This window comes from Pipistrellus kuhlii, unplaced genomic scaffold, assembly GCF_014108245.1.
Source record: "Pipistrellus kuhlii isolate mPipKuh1 unplaced genomic scaffold, mPipKuh1.p scaffold_m20_p_32, whole genome shotgun sequence".
NCBI lineage: Eukaryota > Metazoa > Chordata > Mammalia > Chiroptera > Vespertilionidae > Pipistrellus > Pipistrellus kuhlii.
Window position 1 is genome coordinate 747,277 of NW_023425532.1, and position 20,974 is coordinate 768,250.

Consider the following 20,974-nt stretch of genomic DNA (forward strand, 5'->3'; position numbering starts at 1 on the left):
CCTCTAATATAAATTATGACAATAAAAGAAACACAGCCGTCTTCATTTCAGAGCTTCTGAAAGGCCCATAAGAGCAACTAATGTTCGTGTAAATTACGTTCTTTCTCTCTACAGTCTTTCTCCCACAATCCAATTCGCCTTCACCAAAGAGCTCTCACCCATTGTGTGTAACCAGGCACTGTCGCAGTCCCAGCTTGCGGAAGATATCCACAACGATCTCCATGGGGGTAAGGTCAGTCACAGTGAAGGGGCTGAGATCCAGGATATTCCGAAGCTTTAGAGTAGGTGGAGTGTATGGTGGCATTGGAGGAGAATGCTCAGTGAAATAAATGATGGACGTGCTCACAACTCCATCCTGTTTTTTACGAGCATTTTCTATTTGAAAAATAGAGAGAAGATGTTGAAAATTAAACTGCTATTTCTGGCTTCTAACTAGTTAGTCCCCTCTTCCCTCCATCTTCCCCCATTTTCTGAATATTTATTTATTTCCACAGTGAATCCTATTATCCCTTTTCTGGAATCCTTACCAATTGAAATAATGAGATCTCTTCGGAGGACAAAACCCACAAGCCTTTGGGACTCCCGGGACACCACTACTGGGAAGCCACTATAAGTGGTTTCACTGATTATGGTCTCTACGTCTTCCACAGTCATGCTGTCCTGAGTAAGGACAGTCAACAAAGGATCATTTCTTCGGGGCTTCATCACATCCATTGCCAGGGTCTTATGAGCAAACTCTTCTTTAGCTTCAAGAAAGGGGTATCCATTGAGACGAATGTGGGCATCATAGATGCCTTCCCGCCCAAGAGCATCTGCCACCCATTTGCTTGTCATTGCCGCAGCCATCAGAGGCACAATGTACTCCAAGCCACCAGTTAGTTCAAACATTATGACAACAAGAGAAACAGTCATCCGAGTCACTCCACCTGCAAAGAAATAGGCACAGGCTATTGAAGGTGGGAAGAGTATAGGATTCATCACAATTATTGAACTGCTACAGGCCCCACTCAGGAAAAGCCTACTTAACAGAAACACTGCTAAAAGGATGTCTCACTCACAACTGCTGACCCCAGCAAGGCATTAAAGGAAGTTTACAATGGAAATGAATTAAGAGTTCTCAAAATAACATCTACAAAAATATGAGATGCGTTCTTGATTCTTCTTTTTGTTTTATCTATTGTGCTCCCCCCATTATAAAATAGCTGTGGAAGACATCCATAATCTGTGTAACACTACACAGGCCAGAGGTTCTCTGCAATCTGCAGGCCCACTGTGGAAAATTTAGAAAATAAAAAAACAAATATATCATTATCTATTGTACTAGTATAAGTTCTCTGCCCAGAAATAAGTAGAGTAAAAAATTTGAATGACTTTTTCAAATCGTTTACTATACAAAATATGTTTTCCATGAGTAAACTCATACTACATGTTTAATTCCCTACATGTTCTCCCCCACCCCCACTTTATGTTGGGAACATTTTTTATGTTATTACAAATTTACTTAACACTGTATTTAAATATGTTAAATATCAACATCGACATTCAATGGTTTCATAGTATAACATTACATAAATACATCATAATTTATTTAATCAGTCCCTTACTGTGTATATTTAGGTTGATTCCAACTTTTTGCTATTATAAATAATATCTTATGAACATTCTTGTGCAGATACATTTATATAAATTTCTGATCATTTCCTCAGTATGATGGATTTGAAAGTAGAATTACTCTTAAAGAGGAGGAATGTAGATATATGGTAAAGAATGTTTTCTTTTTTAAGTATTTAACAATTATTTAATAAAAGAGTATGCTATCCTAGACAATAGACAATTTGTAATAATATACAAATGTTGCCAACAGAAAGTGAGGGAGGGGGAACATGTGAGGAATGAAACATAATCTGAGCAGTCAGAGAACTACTCTCTGGGGAAAAACATTTAACATAAAATCTGAAGGCTGTGCCAAAACCGGTTTGGCTCAATGGATAGAGCGTCGGCTTGGGGACTGAAGGGACGTGGGTTCGATTCCGGTCAAGGGCATGTACCTTGTTTGCGGGCACATCCCCAGTAGGGGGTGTGCAAGAGGCTGATCGATGTCTCTCTCTCATCGATGTTTCTAACTCTCTATCTCTCTCCCTTCCTCTCTGTACAAAATCAATAAAATATATATTTTTTAAAAATCTGAAGGCTGAAAGGAATCAACTATGCTAGAGCTGAGGAAGGAGCATTCATAGAAGGAGCAGCAAGTACAAAGATAGGACGGAGGAATAGGCTTGACATATCTGAAAAAATTGAGGGCGGTATGGGGAAAAAAAACACAAAGTACTTTGGACAATCAATAATGCTTTCTTAAAGAACTTGAAAAAATGGCAAATACAACAGAAAATGGTCACTTAAAAAAATCTGCAGTCAATTGTATTTAATATCACTCTTCTTTTTTATGTTGCCTGGGTAGCAACTTTGAAATCAATGCAAACACTACTCACCTAAGCAGGCTGCAGCCCCAACCATTGCATAAAGGCCAGGAGTGATACAATCAGCTCCTTGGCTACACCAGCTATTGAAGATGGCCCAGTCATGGTGGTAATAAGCCATTTGTTCCATTCCTACTCCTAAAAGTCGACCTGCTATAGCACCAACGGCCATGCTAGGGATAAAGAGACCAGAAGGGATCTACAAAGAGAAAGTAATAGATGGTTAGTAAGAAATAATGTCATTGCCTGGTATATGTAAGGGCTAGAGGATTGACCCTCTGAGAAGCAAACAGGCCAATGACAATGTAACTATATACTACGCTAGTAAGTGGCTATAAAGATTTGTGTAAACTACAGAGACTAGGGGTTGTCTGGGATGTGCAGGCAAGTACGACTGCAAAGAATCTTACCCTGATTCGGGGTCCATCAGGCTAGAGCCTGAACTCTCCAGACCAACAAAGAATTGGAGGCAGAAATTAAGCCTTTCCCAAAGAAAAAGGAAAATAGATGGAATTTCTCATATATGAAGACATTTTCCCCCAAAATAATTATCCTTTATTGGCTATCTACTATGTTCTATTCTGAATGCTCTAAAGATAAGATTTCAGGAGGTAGGCCAAATCACAAAGAACCTAAGATTCAGAGAGATTAACTAACTTAGCCAAGTCCAAGATTTAGTAAATACTGGTGATGGGGTTAAAATACAATGCTTTGGTGGGGGGCAGGGAGGGCATATATGAGATGGGGGGGGGGCAATGGAAAGATATGTACACATATAATACCTTAATAAAAAAAATAAATAAAATAAAAATAAACGCAATGCTCATACCCACTCTTATGTACTGAATCTTAACCAATTGCTCACACAAAAAGAATGGTACATGAGGTTTCAGTTTATTTGTGACAATACAAAGAAAGAATAACTGACTAATTATTTTCAATCAGGTAGAGATTGTAGTTGCCTGACTATCCAGAAAAGGAACCCTCATCTGTCTCCCCACTCTTTTTCTTTTTCTCCTATGATATTATTTCTCCTATGAATTCTCAATTTTCTGAGCTAAGAAAGGGACATGATAACAAAGATGATCAAAACAGCAGATTATTTTTAAATAGCTTGTGTTTGATTTTTGGAATGCATTTGAATCAAGGAAGGGCTGGTGGCCTTGAAAAATGACTTTAAATTAAAAAAAAATAAAGCAAGAGGTGAAAATTACTGGAGAAGCACTGCAAAACTTTTCAGGGTGTTGAGGAGGATGGACGATTTGATCTCAGAGATTTCAGTACTGTCTAAACTGAATTGCTGTCCCCAATTCCCTGGTTTGAATCTCTACTTTTCTAGAGAATAGAAGGCAATACCTTGGTAGTGGGGTGCTAAAGAAAAGGCACAAATAAAAACCAGGAAGGAGGAGGAAAATAGGTTAATAAATTTTCTTTTCTGGTTTCTTCTAAAACATGGAAAGAATAATGGGTACTAAAAGTAAAACTTGCTGTCTTGATGCCTCATTTTGACAGTTTATATATTAATTGAGGATCAACTGTGAAGTACTTGATAATTAAACATTGATACCAAATGTAAAAAAATGCATTTACATAGTCCAGCCAGTGTGGCTAAGTGGTTGGACATCAACCTATGAACCAGGAGGTCATTCAAAAATCCTGGTCAGTTAGGCACAGGTCAGGGTTGCAGGCTTGGCACCTAGTGTAGGGCATGCAGGAGGCAGCCAATCAATGATTCTCTCTTATCATTGATGTTTCTATCTTCCTCTCTGAAATCAATAAAAATATTTTTAAAATATATTTACATATATATTGGGCTAAACTACATGAAATTGCTATTTTAGTGGTCAAAATGGTTGAATATTGGCAACTTCATTTGGCTCAACCTAATATTTTGCTTTATCAGTAAACTCTAAAACCACCCTATTAAGAACCAATACTATATTGAATAGATATCATTTTAATATACAATGCATAGAAATAAATACCCCACTATCCTTTTTGAGTGACAAAATATTTTTTAACTAAAAAGAAGACAACATTTCTACTTAAAATCTCAACACTGAGGTTTGTATTTGGTCTAAAACTAGGCTTGGATCATTTTAGATAGAGGTACAACTGTCTAAGAAGTTATGAGGGCATATGGAGGTGAAAAGGGCTTTTGGGATTGAGTAATAACATTGGGTGAAGTTGGAAGTGCCACATGAGCTATGATGATTATGTGGTATCTTGGCTTTGCCCTCCAAACCCACAGCCACACATATACCCACTGAGTACCAAAAGAATCTCCTCACCTTCATGCCAAAGGTGAATATAGTAATGACAATTTTCAAGATGAGTGCCAAGGCCAGCTGCCACATGGCACTGTAGACTCCCGCACCAGCAGGTCTGTCAGGCAGGTCACCACCCTTGCTTGAGTTGAAATGGTTCTCATAATCACAGAGCTTAGAAGAGTCCAGAAGGCCACAGTCATTAAATAGTTCAGAAATTAGCTCACTTGTGCTCATTCGGGTATATTCGTTGGGGAAAGCCAGGATGGCAGTGATGGCTGTCACAACAAGTACCTCGATGACAGGATACTTGCCCAATTGGGTGGTCTTACGCTTCCGACACCAGGCAATGTTTGTGCGGATAAATAAAGCTCCCCACAGACCACCAAATATTCCCAGCAGAATGAATGGCACAAGCTCAAAGAGATGCCACGGGGTGTGAAACTCCACGTAAAATAGAACCAGACGGCTGTTCCCAAATGGATTGATGGACCGTAGGGTAAATGCTGCCACCAAGGCAGCAAAGAATGAACGCCACAGTGTTTTGAGGGGAAAATAGTAGCTGACCTATAAGAGAGAAGGGGGAAAGGCAAACTCAGTCAATATGTAGAAACTGTTTCGGGCAAAACGTTGATTCTGTAGGAATTAAGACCTGAGAATGAGCCCTAACTGGTTTGGCTCAGAGGATAGAGCGTTGGCCTGTGGACTGAAGGGTCCCAGATTCGATTCCGGTCAAGGGCATGTACCTGGGTTGCAGGCACATCCCCAGTGGGGGGTGTGCAGGAGGCAGCTGATCGATGTTTCTCTCTCATCGATGTTTCTAACTCTATCCGTCTTCCTTCCTCTCTGTAAAAAATCAATAAAAAATATATTTTTAAAAAAAGACCTGAGAATAAAAACTGCCCAGAGATCTCTGGTCACATGATAAAGTACTGACTTATGCAAAGTACTTTGGGACTACCATGTACATAGATACTGGCCGGGATTCCCAACACAAAAGTATGCATATGTGCTACAAATAGTTAAAAGTATTACCTCTTCAAGGCTGAATAATACTCCTCCAATAGGTGCCCCAAAGGCGACAGACACGCCAGCTGCTGCTGCAGCTGACAAGACCTACAACCCAAAAATCAAAATCAACAATAGAATTATGCCACTTTCCTACCATCAATCAGTTTTAAAAGGAGTAAAGGAGTGTTAGTGGCTACTAAACATTTTTTTTATGTTACATGCTCCAAGCAGTTTATAAAAAAATGAAGTTCAATTTATATTTTAAGAGCAAACATTGTATTTGGATTTTGAACACATATTTCACATGATGGAATAAATAGAGGTCTTTCATTTGAAATTAATTTAGGTATGCTTTATTCCAAATTATGCACCCATCTTCAATACACACAATTCCATAACTGAATTTGAGTCTGTATTCATCATCTAATCAGTGTTTCCCAAACTTTTGATATGTGTACACTTTCTATAATTTTCGTAACGCTGAGTACCCCTCGTACTCATGAGAACATAGAATTAGGCGCAGCTAAGCACGGTGCAGTGCGTATCCCCACCAAACTCCGGTGCAGCGCGTACCCCCACCAAACTCTTCCCGGACCCCTGGGGGTACGCGTACCACACTTTGGGAAACAATGGTCTAAATGAAGTACTTACAATGATGTATTTACATAGCACTTTATTTGTAAAAGAATGCTTTTAAAATTAAATGTTAAGGAAGGCTCTAAGCACACAAAACTAAAGTTACAATTAGTTCACAGCTGTTCCGGGGCTGCAAATATTTATACAATAGATATTTAGGTTTTCCTATACTATGTGCCCTATTCCATGTCTAGTGACCTATGGAAAAAGAAATAGGGAGGTAAATAGAAGCAAGGTTGGGAATATATTTTGAAGGGAAGAGAAGACCTATGTATGTTTAGGTGTGAAAAGGTAAAGGGCTAAGAGGGGAGGGGAAGGCACGACAAACACAAGTAATGAAAACATAAAGTCCTGTCATCAGATTCTGGTTTCTGTAGAGTGATAATATGATTTGGGATAGTGAGAACATATTTCAAAGAAAAAGTAGACAAAATTTAAGAGTTTTTTTGTATCCACAAAAAAAAATCATTTCTTTTTTTAATTGTTGACAGTATTACAGATGTCCCCCACATTTTTCTCCCTTTGTCCCCCCTCCACCCAGCACCCATCCCTCCCAGGCCTTTACCACATGCCTGTGTCCATGGGTTATGCATATATGCATATATGTTCTTTGGTTAATCTCTTTTCATCCCCCTTAGCCCACCTCCCCTGAGATTTTTACGAATAAAATGGTTCTTGGCAAAATAAGTACCCCGTATTTTCCGGCGTATAAGACGACTTTTGAAACAAAAAGAAGTCAACCGAAAATCGGGGGCAAAAGACCAAAATTGCACAAAAATTACTTGCAGATCTTGACAGCAAAGTAAGTCTTTTCTTTGAAGTGAGGGGTAGTCTTATACAATGAATATAGTCCTAAACCTATGTTTTAACTGTAAAAAATTAAGGGGTCGTCTTATATGCCGGAAAATATGGCAGATTTCTCTGGGAGTATAGGATGGCCAAGGGAAATAAGGGGAGGAAAGAGTGAACTCTCTGGTGCTGGCTGGGGAGGACTGAGAAATTTATAGCTATAATGGTTTTCATCTGAGAAGAATGACAGTCATCATGGAACTTGAGAAAGGGGATTTTAGTGACTGTTTGGGATGAATTATGTGGGAGAAAAATCAAGGTAGCTTGTTTGCTATAATTTTATGTTGTAGAGTGGAGTTTATCTATGCCCTTACTTTTCAAATCTTTATTTTATTCAACCATCTGCCCACTTTGACCAGGCCCTGGGACACAAAAGGATTGCTGCCAATCAGCAGAGGGAAAAAACATGGAAAGTCTAAATAAACACTAAGAAGTCAACTAAAACTTCAAATATTCATGAGTCTAGTTAGAGAAATACATGACATGTGTTCAGAGAAACAGCCAAATCAAACTCCCCTCGTATTTTATTAAAAAAAATTATTTGAACAAAAATTTTTAATTTTATGGAATAAAAGTAATTAGCAGTCTATAGTTTCAAAGTCACCTCTACCTCTGCAAAACCAGCAACGATCAACATTTCACTTTTGTCAAAGTTGAAAAAACACTTTGACATATACAACAACTTCACCAACTTAATACCACCTTTATATCCCTTTACTGTTCAGATATGTCTCTCTCTAGCCTTCCTCTCCTGCCAGGAACTTTTCCCCCTTGAACTCTCAAAATGTATTCCATGTTTAAAATTTCAACACATTTGAGTTTCCATCTAGGTCTCATTTTTTTTTCTTTGTTTTCAAAATAAATCACTAGGTTCCAATTTTATGAGAATACCTTTATAATATCAATAGAATGGCCCTGGTCTTGACCCATTCCATATGTGATTTCTTTGTAATTCAAGGAAAATAGAGTAAGAACCATTCTTTTCTTAAATCTCTAATTATAACAGGAAAAAAGTAAACAATGACTTAGAACACTTCTTTAATAAATGTTCTTCCTCCTCAAAATGCTAAAACATGTTAACTCCTACAGAGATGCTGTGGTGGAACTTATTTAGTGGGGTTGAGACAGAAGAGAAGGAGATCCAAGACACAGAGCTGAATTCCATTTGGTGTTAGGTAGAAATAAAACATGAAGAGGCTGATATCTGAAACAAATGCTAAGTGTGTGTTCTTTCATAGGAATAGACTTCTTTTTAAAAATCTTCTATTGTTTTTTTAACTTAATTTATAATAGAAACTGCACACAATTGTATAGAATTATATATAATAAAAAGTTTAAGTCCTTATTTCACCTTTACTGTCACCTCACTTCCCATTCACCAGAAGATATTTTTTAACAATTTGAGGTAAAACCACTTTCCAGACATTTTCATTCTAAGTGCATATACATACACCTTTTAAAAACATTAATTGGCCCAGTCAGCATGGCTCAGTGGTTAAGCATCAACCTATGAATCAGGAAGTCTCGGTTTGATTCCCAGTGTGGAACATGCAGGAGGCAGCCAATTAATGATTCTCTTTTGTCATTGATGTTTTTATCTCTCTCTCCCTCTCCCTTCTCTGAAATCAATAAAAAAATATATTTTAAAATAAATAATAATAAAAATTAAAACACTAATTAAATTATACTACATCTCTGGTCATACTTTCATGTCAGTATACAAAGAGCTATCTCGGCCTTTTTAAAAGTTGCAGTTTTCTATAGTATGGACATAAGATTGTTCAGTCAGTCCCCTGTTGTGCACATTGTGATAATTTCAGTTTTTCACTATGTTGATAAATGCTGCATTGACTATCCCCAAACATCTTTGAGCACACACATGCTTGCAAATTACTAGAAGTGGAACTTCTAGGTCAAAGGGCATTTGAATCAACATTGGTAGAATCCCCAAATTTTCATCCCTAAGAATTACCATTTATGTTCTCACTCAAAACAAACAAACAAACAAACAAACAAACAAAAAAACAAAAACAAAGAGAAAGATTGTTAAGGCCATTTGTTATTACCTCTCTGCGTTTAGCTTCATTCTTCCTGTATTTGTTGAAGCAGTGGCACAGGATGTTCCCACAACAGCAAGCCACATGCACTAGAGGGCCCTCTTTGCCCAGGCTCAAGCCAGAAGACACTGCCAGCACCAACGTGATGGTTTTGATAATCAGAGTCCACTTACCCAAGTAGCCCCTAATAATAAAACCACTCAAGATAGTTTTTATCTGCAAGTCAAACACAGGGAGATTGGATATAGACTAAGCAACTAAACCAAGCTAAGCAGCAATCATCTGGACCTCATTATAGAAACTGTATCTTTGGAACATATAAACGCTAGACCTACAGTGATCCTAGTCTGGGAGGGAGGCCAGGAACCCAAAAAGTGAAAACTGTTCTTTCCATTTTCATGTTTCTTGTTTTTTTTTTGACAGTGTGATAGCTGGGCAAGGGAGTATTGTAAGTATGAGAGCATGCATATGGAGAAGGGGAGGTGGAAACGGAAGGTATTTTCCTTACAGAATAATATAGCCTTGATTCCCTGCCAGAAAAAAAAAATTGTAACTGTAACTTGGTCAGGAAACAAGAGAAGGGCGAGGTCATCTAGGTAACCTTAAATCTCAGTGGTTTCAATCACTGTCAAGCAATCGAAACCAAAAATAATTAGAAACAGGGTTTTAATCACCCTTTTTTCTAGCCCAAGTCAGATTGTAGGAAATACAGCCAAATAGTTTTATTTATTCTGATGTAACAGAGTTGACAATACCACTACATTTTCAGGCCAGAATCTTGAAATCTACCCTGGGAAGCTTCTTGAGTAGGGAGTTGCAGAGGTCTTCAGGGGCCTAGCTCACCAGGAATCCACAAGAGGCTATGAATCAACTCCATTTAATGTCCAGGCTGCTCAGGTGGGGAGGAAACTTAGGGAACACCTAGAGAGGCCCTAGATTGCATCAAGATCTAACCTTATTTAATATTCATATTGTTGTATACATATCAAAGGGTTTGAAAAAATAAAGGGTTTTAACCAAAAAGGAATCATTATTGTTACCATTTATAAGCCATTTTGGAGACTCACCTCGGGGATTCCGGAGCCACAGGCATAAGGTGCAAACACCTTGACAAGAGATACGGCAAGGAAGGCAAACAGTAGAGCCCAGAGGACATACATGAAATAATTGACTATGTAAGCAAAGGCTCCCTAGAACAGGGAAAAAAGAAAAGTTTTGTTAGCTCAGACAGCCTCAGTAAGGCATGCAGCTCTTCTGAGTAATAGGTTTTCAGGAGAGGAAGTCAGAGAGAGAAAAAAAACATTAAACTGCTTAAGATGTTTCTTTCCTGATTATCAGCAAAGCTACTAAAAACACTGTCAGCCCATTTGCTATTTAAAATGAAGAGCTTGCTACACCCAAAGGAAACTGACAATGGCTTCTAAGGATAGACAAGAACAAGGGCAAGCAAATTCACTTTCTATATGAGTGGTTGGATAGGTTTTGTAGTCAACGGTACAGTTGACCCTTAAGCAATGCTGTGTTAGAGATACTGATCCCTGAGCAATTAAAAATCCCCATATAACTTTTTTTTTAATTTTTCAATTATAGTTTACATCAGTATTACTTTGTATTAGTTTCAGGTGTACAGCATAGCAGATAGAGAACCATATACACTATAAAGGGATCCCCCAATATTTCAAATTACCCACCTGGCCCTATACATAGTTATTAGAATATTATTGACTATATTCTATATGCTGTAATTTCCATCCCTGCAACTATTCTGAAATTACCAATTTGTACTTCTTAATCCCTTCACCTTTTTCACCCAGTGGTCCCAACCCCTCTGGCAACTATCACTCTGTTCTCTGTATCTATGAGTCTGTTTCTATTTTGTTCATTAGATTCCCCATATAACTTTTATTTTTAGTTTTCTTATAAATATATTCTTCTTATGAATATATTTTTCTTTTTTTCCATTTTTTTATTAAAGTATTATATGTGTACGTATCTTACCATTGTCCCCACCACCCTCTCCCATACATGCTCTCACCCCCCAGTGTTTTGCGCCCATTGGTTATGCATACAACTCCTTCTGTTGATCTCTTATCTCCCCCAACTCTTCCTAACCTTCCCACTGTAATTTGACAGTCTGTTTGATGCTTTACTGCCTCTGTATCTATCTTTGTGTTCATCAGTTTATAAGGTTCTTTATTATCCACAAATGTGTGAGATCATGTGGTATTTTTCTTTCATTGACTGGCTTATTTCACTTAGCATAACTTTTGACTTCCCTAAACTTAACTACAGTTGGCCCTTCACATCCATGAATTAAACCAACTGAAAATAAAAAACTATCTTTGATCTGCAGTTGGAAATCCACGGATGGTAATATGTAAATATTGTGTTCCATTTGTGGTTGGTTGAATTCATGGAGGTTTGAATCTATGAAGGAGAGCACAAAGGGCTGATTATATTTAGTAGTATTGAAAAAAATTCTGCATAAAAGTGGACTCACACAGTTCAAAACTGCGTTGTTCAAGGTCAACTGTAGCCCGGCAGCCTGGCTCAGTGGTTGAGGGTCGATCTATAAACCAGGAGCTCAGAGTTCAATTCCTAGTCAGGGCACATGCCCAGGTTGCAGGCTCAATCCCCAGTAGAGGGCATGCAGAAGGCAGCCGATCAATGATTCTCTCTCATTGTTGATGTTTCTCTCTCCTCCTTTCCTCTCTGGAATCAATAAAAAATGTTTTTTTAAAAAGTCAACTTTATTAAGATTAATAACCCTTCTATTCAAATGGCTGAACTGGCTACACACTGAAGTTTGATTTGGCTCTAAAGTTTCATTAAATTCACCTTTCACAACCTACCTCGGTGTCAAATTCTCATAGGAGGTTACAGTGTCTAAAATTCATGGGTCTTTTTCTTAAAATACACAATTATGTTCTGTAGAGAATGATCACAGCGTTGAGAGAATTTTGCTACGACAGATTCAGCAACAAGTTTATGTAGTAGAAGTTCCAGAGTCTGACCATAAAACAAAACCAGTAAAATGCCAGATATCCCAAAGAATAAAATGGCAATAGCTATTTTTTTAAATGGAGAAAGGAGGATAGAGATAATATACTTTTGAAACTACCCTATGATAACAAAGTCTGTGAAAAACTAAATCTAATTTTAACCACCAATAAGGAACTATCCACATTAAGGGCTTGCAAATAGTTATGTCCTATACAAAAACTATTTTGAACATAAGGAGCTTATGCATGCTGATAGACACATTAGAAGTTGAAATTCAATCAAATTACACAAAACACAAAACTCAATGAACTTTTGACTTTTTAAAACATAATAGTATTAAAACATTTGCTGACCTAGACAAGGAGGACCAAAATGGACAGGTTTTTTCTGAATTATAATTTTGACACAGGGTTTCCATTATCTTATTCCCTCAGAGAAACATAAAATTGCTCTCTCTTTGCCTTTGGAATGTAACTAGGGAAGAAGACTTCAGAAATTGGAAACAAAGAGGAAAGGGGGGGAGAAAGGGAATGCAGCTGAAACTGGCTAGAGGCATAGATCCAGAGGCCAAGTTCTTGGCAGGAGAACTCTTAAAACCCAGAAGACTTTTTCCCTAAGCAAGGATTTTGTTCATAAAGGAGAGCCAGATAAATTTTTCACTTGACAAATCTCAAGATCCAGTTTGAAAGTTATAGTTGAAACACTTAAAAATATTCCCAGCTATAAAGGGGTAGCAGGGAAGTGCCCTGGGGTGATGCAACAATAGTTCCATATCTTGATTGTGGTAGTGGGTACATAAATCTATACATGTAATAAAATTGCAGAGGACTACACCTACACACACACACACACACACACACACACACACGCACATACACTGACTGGCCAGATTATTGTGATCTTTGAATGCATAATAATCTGGGCCCTCAGGGGGGGAAAAAAAAAAAAATATATATATATATATATATATATATATATATATATATATATATATATTATTAAAGGCCCAGTATATGAATTCATGCATGGGTGGGGTAGGGCTAGCCTGGCCAGGGGGAAGAGATATGGGCAGTTGGATGGCCTGCCTGCTGGTCGAACTCCTGGTCAAGGGGACAATTTGCATATTAGCCTTTTATTATATAGGATATACACTGAGTGGACAGATTATTATGTGTTCAGAGATCATAATAATCTGGCCATTCAGTGTATATATATGCATATAAAACAAAAGAAATAAGGTCTGTGGATAAGGGCTAGGTAAAAAGTAGGGGAGACCTCCTTATATACAGTTTTGCAACTTCCTGTGAATCTATACTTCAAAAATAAGTTTTCTAAAGCAAGGGAATCATACATACATAATAAACACACACACACACACACACACACACACACACACACACACACATACACCCTAAATTCTAGGGATTCTCAAATTTTTCTACCCAAGTACTCCTAATTTAAGAAAGTAAATAGAGATATCAGGGTAGGCGATGTGGGCACCCAGGAACAGAGCTGAAATAGAGATTATTTTATCTTAACAAACATGAGAATTTTGTATTTCCATTTAATTTTTGAGAAAAAAAATCTACCAAATATTTAGGAAAGACTGATATTCTGGGAAGGCACATAACATTTATCCTGTGGTTTCACCTACTCTGACACTCTGACCCCAGTTTGAGAAGCTTATATTTAAACCCTCTCACACATAAAGTATATATTTACCACAGTTATTGAACTCTGTTCCCCAAACCAAAATATGCACAGCCATATATACACATAAACACTGTTATTTCTGACTTTACTATTCTCCTACATTTTTTTCTCTTGATTGACTCTGTGTGTGTGTGTGTGTGTGTGCACCCCAGTTCAAATGTGGACCAAAGTAGATGGGGAGAAAGTATATGTAATGCTTTCAACAATAAAGATTTAACATAAAAAATAAATAAAATGTCACATGAACCTTAAAAAATAAAATATAAAAGTACAAGCAGCCTAGCCAGTGTGGCTCAGTGGTGGAGTGCCGACCTATGAACCAGGAGATCATGGTTCCATTCCCAGTCAGGGCACATGCCCGGGTTGTGGGCTCAACCCCAGTAAAGGATGTGCAGAAGGTGGCTGATCGATGATTCTCTCTCATCATTGATGCTACTGTCTCTCTTTCTCCCTCTCCCTTCCTCTCTAAAGTCAACAAAAATATATTAAAAATAAGTAAGTAAAATAAAAGTAGAAACATATTTCCTAGTGTTATCCCCCTCACTTCACCAACAGAGCAGATGAGTAGTGAGCTGAGAGTACCCGCTTTAATTGGTAGAAGTCAGAGTGAAATTGGGAATTGAGAGTTGCTTTATTCAGTTTTATTTTTCGTGTGTTTTTTTTTTTTGTTTGTTTTTTTTTAGTAGGAAAGATCTAACTTACAACCAAGTGGTAATAGAAAGGCAAGAACAGCAAAACAAAGTTAATACTTTTTTGAAAAATATAGGCTTGCAGAGAAGGACAAATGAAAATATTGACAATTTCAAAATGGGACTAGGGCAAGTTTATTCCTGAGTTTCTGTTGTTTTGATATAGAATGTATTATAATTTTTTCATATTCAGAGTATACTTATATTAAGAATGTCATTAGAGCATTTTGAGCAGTGTACCATAGCATTTTTTTTTTTTTTTTTTTGTTTTTTGTTTGGTTTTTTTTATGTTGTAATGTAATGCTCAGGGGAAAAATACTTTTGGAATCTACACAATAAACATTTTTAGCCCAGTCCATCCTTTGTTGGGTGGCTCTAACTTTTCTACTGAAATTATTAGAGAAAGATAAATTCAGTCACACTGTGTACTAAAACCAAGAAGAAGCAATAAGCTTGTTTAAAACAAGCAAAAATGTTAAGTAATTGTGTAAGCATCAAACGCTTCCACGTGCCAGAAGAGATGGAAATAGGACTGCACTTCAACCACAGAGAAAGGAAGCTGGCAGTGGTTCCCGTTTTTATGAAAAGAAAAACAAGGGGAGAGTCCACAGTTGCCATGAGTACAGTTAAGAAATGAAGGAAATGTAAGAATAAAAGCCAGTGTTTCCAAAATCCTCACTACATGTTACCTCTTCTGTGCTGATGAGAAGCTGAGACCAGCTATTCCACTTTGGGCATTTGTCTTTTTCTTCAAAGGTGACCTGATCGGAGTCCCAGCAACAGTGTTCATGGTTAAACCACAATCCTTCTGTGCATATACCTTCTTTTAAGTCTGTCATCCAATGAGCAGATATGTCTATCAAGCCAGCTAGGGAACCTGATTAGAGGGGAAGGAAGGAAGGGCCACAAATTTTAGAGAAAATGACAGAAAAGGGATAAAAATAATGGACAAACATATACCTTTCCCCATTCCATCTGCAACTTCTTTCTGATTTTCTATTTGCTTGATTTTAACCTACTGTCTCTAATAGATTTCACCTATTATTAAATGCCTGTTCAAAAGGGAAAAACAAAATAAAACATTGTCTAAATTAAACACTGTGTCTAGAGAATTTCTACTGGTATATATGGGAAACTTAAGGGAGAGCAGAGAGGTTGGGTAGGAGCAAGGAGAAAATGGATTTAACCTTCAGTTGATTTATATGGAAATATTCTGCTTTGGCCCTAGCTGGTTTGGTTCAGTGGATAAAGCACCGGCCTTCAGACTGAATGGTCCCAGTTTCGATTTTGACCAAGGGAAAATGCCCAGGTTGTAGGCTCGATCCCCAGTTGGGGGCATGTATGAGACAACCAGTCAATGATTCTCTCTCATCATTCTCTCTCCCTCTCCCTTCTTCTCTGAAATCAATAAAAATATTTTTTTTTAAATTATAGTTTTGAAAAAAGATTCTGCTTTGACTTAAGAGTTAATGAATACTGCCGAAACCGTATTGGCTCAGTGGATAGAGCGTTGGCCTGTGGACTGAAAGGTCCCAGTATGGGGTGTGCAAGAGGCAGCTGATCAATGTTTCTCTCTCATCGATGTTTCTAACTATCTATCCCTCTTTCTCCCTTCCTCTCTGTAAAAAATCAATAAAATATATTTTTTTAAAAAGATTATTTTATTCACTATATGCGTAAGATTGAGAAAACTTGAACTGACCATATTAAAGAATATGATATGGTAAGTTATTTGAGTTGGCTTGGGGGAGAGGAACCAATGAATGCTATGGTGAAGGACTCAGTCTTGATAGTGATTTTGTCCCATGGACAAGGGAATTTGAGCAATGGGCAGCAAGGCATTCTAGGCTAAGGGAACTAAATTTATAAAAGCAGCCACATAGAAAGTTACATGAAGCTGTAGACATATTGAAGCCTCCTGAGCCTGGGACATAAACATTCTGAATTTTTCTTACTGAGAGGAGCAGACAATATTATATACATAGAAAAAATGTGAGAAAGGAAATAGTGAATGGAAAGTTAGGCACTATGGGCTAATAGACTGATAGGGTTCGGAGAGTTATAGTACTTTCAGTTTTGGCCTTCTCTTCATTTCTGTCACCCAGATGAAAAAATTATGGCATAAAAAATTAAATGGTCTAGAATATAACTTTAGGGAAATAGGAAAGACATCATAAAATTCACAGCCCCTGAATCCCCAGACTGTTCCTGCATTCAGACACACTGCTTCTATTTTAGCTCCCTAATGCTTAAAAACAAAATACCCTGTGTGTATGAGGGAAAGAAAAATATTTGCCTAGTGACAAGAAATATATTTTAAAAGTTGAGGATATTACATTTACATTCCAACAGTGTGGAGGCCATGTCATGTGTATGTTTTGGTAGGTGCTAAAAGTGTTAACACAGGTTATTTACATACTTGAATAACCTAGTCAAATCTAACAGTTTGATATCTACTCTTGGCCACTCCAGCTCCCACCTTCTCTTCCTTCTAACTCTTATTGCACTTATTGCCTGGATTCTGAAAACTAACATAATGTTATAGAGTTTGGCTTTTTCTCTAGTCGTTTCATGCATGCATGTCTTTTCCTAACTAGCACAGGTCCCCTCAATGCTGTCTTCCCTTCTACTTCTACTTCTTTTCCCAACCAGCTCCTCCTTCCCTGGTTACAAATTTCCTAAAATGCTTTCCCTTGTCCTTCTTACCACTTCAAGGTTTGTCCCTTCTCTACTTCCAATGAACCCCAAATATTTCCAAAACTTTCATACGGCTTACCTTCCCTTGAACTCTGGCCCCTAATATTTGCCCAAGATGGTTTTTCAAGGTCATTGGTATTCTCTTAACTGCTAAACTATATAACCTTTTCTCCGTCCTCTTCTTTCTCTTCGGCATCTCTGCAACACTTGGGGCTACAGATCACTCAGTCTATCATTAGCCAGCTCTAAACTGACCAGACTGTGTTCTCTCTCCTGTGCAAGGCAGAAGGGGCACCATTAATACCCTAGACCACAGGGTGGCAAATTATGGTCTGAGAGTGAAACCTGCCTCTGTGTTTGCCAATAAAGTTTTTCTTGGTCACAGGCCCAATCATTTGTTTACCTAACATCTATGGCTGTTTCCATGCTACAGAAACCATTTGGCCCATAAATCCTAAAATATTTACTATCTGATCCTTTAGAGAAAACGTTTGCTGACCACCGCCCTAGATCATCTTTGAAAAGCCAGCTATGGATGAGACATTCCTCACTGCAGCAATAATCTTATACTCCATGGCTTATGCTTTATCTCTAGGTAACAGCAAAGTACTGTTAACAACTGGGCTCTGTGCTAAGCGCTATATGTGTTCTATCTCATTGAATCTCCACTTAACAAATGAGTAACAATAGATACTCATTATCCCCACTTTATGGATCAGTAAACGAACGTTTCCCAGGGTTCAAAAACTTGCCAAAAGTCCCAAAACTAGCAAGTTCTGAGGCTTGGATTCAAATCTAGGCAGCCACAAAATACAGCCTGTGCTGTTAATTGCTATTTCATCTCATCCATCTCCAGGTTTCCCACTTAACATTCAATTTAACTCAGTATTCCAGATCTTCATGCACCCATCTTTTAATTCCATAAGGCTACATCTCTTATCATCTCTGCCAGGTATTCTTGACTTTCTGCTTCCTCCAGGGGAGGGAAAACCTGCTTGGGAACTTGCTTTAAAGCTGTATTTGCAATAGCAAGTGTAATATTACAAGTTAGATTGTATATTACTTGCAGTGGCTTGGGAGGTTGATGGAGATGATGGGGAAAGGTGGTAGCAAACCACTTCTCAGCCACCATGAAAGAATGAGATGATAAACTCCTTCAGGATATGAGCCATGTCTTACATGTTTTTCTTTATCCCCAGTTGAGAGAGTATATGTTTAAGAAATAGCTACAAAAATGCCTCAGGAAGTCCTCGTCTACATCTTCTCTCCTAAACCCCATGTACTATGTATTTTTTTTAAAATCTGATTGCTTTCAACAGAAGGGTTCTTCCTCAAGATAAGCACTGAAAGGCCACGCTAACAGCACCTTAAAATGATGTATCATTTTATGGTATACAAATGCATTTATATGTAACTCCTCATTTAACATCATTTATTTACAGGAGATACAGGTCTTAGTATCCATTTGCCATGGGGATACGAGCTTCCAAAAGATCCATCAGCAATTGCTTTCATGTAGGAGAATTGTAAAGCACAGCACTCAACTCAGGCCATGGCTTGAGGGGGGGGGGGGTGTGCATACCAAAATGTTGTGAGATTGATTTAGAAAACTAAGTTTACCTTACCTGATAAAAGTCCAATAAGTAGCATCAACAACCAGCCAGAAAAAGCATCACTCACACTGTGAATTAAGGCCCATGTTGATTCTTTGCTTTTATTGGTAATCTAAGGAGAAATGAGAAAACATTGGTACATTCTACACACACTGTTGCTTTTTCACCTCCAAATGTGCAATGGAGTAAATAAATGCAAAGACAAATATACTTATTGGGAATAGAAACAAACTTGGAGTTATTTCTCAAATAACTTTGGCTGACCCAACATAACCAAGAACTTAGAGGTTTATTCAACATTGACTACTGATCCCCACCACCGTCATCTACAATATCAAAATGCCTACAAGTATCTTATTCAGCCTTCCCCATTCAGCTGCTGATTTCTTAAAGATTCAGTCTATTTTGCTTACTAAAGTGGTCTTTTTCCACCCTAGACATCAGATATTTCAAAGATGGTCTCCTGACTCATAGCAAATAGTTTGATTGTTTTTTAAACAATAAACAAACATAAGCTTATTTGAGTGCTGAAAGTACAATCTGAAGTGTATTATCCAGAGCTATGCTTCAGGTCAGGCAAATCTTGATCAGGTCAGGCAAGACTTGATCCCCCAATACTAGATGATATTAGGAATCCATCTCTTTATTTTCAAAAACCTGCTGGGAATATCTGAGGCTATCAAGAGATACAGAAAGTTTTACCTTTGAGGCCCTATCCTTGTCAATTTAACCCTTCAGTGTCCACATTTCAAAACCAAGCATTGTGACAGCTTTGTCATTGGTAATTCCCCCTTCTCTGTACCTCTATTTCTTATCTTTGAAATTATGACTTAGCCACTCCAGCCACTCTATCTTTATCTACAGCAACATCACAAATAATTATAATAAATTATTTTAAAAACTTAAAGTAGTTAAAATTTTCATTTTGACCTATAATTTCAAGTTTCCAGTTCAGTAGTGAAAGAAGGTGAGGTGACATTTTCCCCTGTGACAGTGTTTACATTGAACATTTCATAAACAAATTTTAATTTATTTTGAATTATTGGCAGAATTTGTCTCAGATGCAACCATTTTAACATAATAGGAAATATGCTCTTGTCATATCAACAGACTACTTTTGCAATGTGAATAGCATTGGATATGCAACTGTTGAAAATTTGAATTCTGAATTACAGAGAACAGAAATTCAAAAGCCATACAATTCCAAATTTAAAGCCTACCTGATGAATTGACAAAATAAATAGAATACGAATGTGCTCCCAAATATCAGAAACCTTTTTTTTAATTTATCTTCATTGCTGAAAGTAATTACAGATGTCTCCTCCCCCCCTCCCCACCACCATTGAACCTCTATAGTTTGTACCTTCCCTCCACCCCAGGTCTCCATCACACTATTGTCCGTGTCCATGGAGACATACATATATGTTCTTTGGTCTATAGAAATCACCCTTTAAGTTAGGATAAGTGAGATAATCAGTGGGATTATCACAAATCCAAGGATTACAAAGGAATTTCTGTACTTGGGACAACCTGACTCCTGGGTTCTGGTGGTCAGGAGAACACCAATCAGGAACTGGGAAAGGCTTAAGAATGAAAATTGGCCCGGCCAGCATGGCTCAGTAATTGAGTGTCAACTTATGAACCAAGAGGTCAGAATTCAATTCCTGGTCAGGGCACATGTCCAGGTTGTAGGCTCAATCCCCAGTAGGGAGCATGCAGGAGGCAGCCAATCCATGACTCCATTTCATCATTGATGTTTCTATCTCTCTGTCCCTCTCCCTTCTTCTCTGAAATCACTTTAAAAAAAAGAATGAAACATGATCTGCTTTGGAGATTTACTGAGAAAGAAATAATGAACTTGGGGCAGAATGGGGTCATCTTAAAAATCAAAAATTAAATTCAGAGTCAAAGCATAAGTAGTAAGAAGGAAAAAATAATAATACCTACTGGTGGTTGAAGAAA

General features: G+C 37.7%; 1 protein-coding gene across 5 annotated transcripts in view; it reads right to left on the bottom strand.

Moving 5' to 3' along the window:
- Positions 1–20,974, bottom strand: part of CLCN5 (chloride voltage-gated channel 5) — a 129,907-nt gene that overhangs the window by 8,403 nt on the left and 100,530 nt on the right. For all 5 annotated transcript variants that reach the window (XM_045570363.1, XM_036460464.2, XM_036460463.2 and 2 more), the window contains 9 exons: positions 19,025–19,124; positions 15,392–15,579; positions 10,365–10,487; positions 9,307–9,513; positions 5,780–5,860; positions 4,769–5,311; positions 2,490–2,676; positions 528–926; positions 159–375 (listed from right to left, as the gene is read on the bottom strand). In XM_045570363.1, coding sequence (XP_045426319.1) covers positions 159–375; positions 528–926; positions 2,490–2,676; positions 4,769–5,311; positions 5,780–5,860; positions 9,307–9,513; positions 10,365–10,487; positions 15,392–15,579; positions 19,025–19,124 — 2,045 coding nt within the window. The remainder of the gene's footprint in view (positions 1–158; positions 376–527; positions 927–2,489; positions 2,677–4,768; positions 5,312–5,779; positions 5,861–9,306; positions 9,514–10,364; positions 10,488–15,391; positions 15,580–19,024; positions 19,125–20,974) is intronic.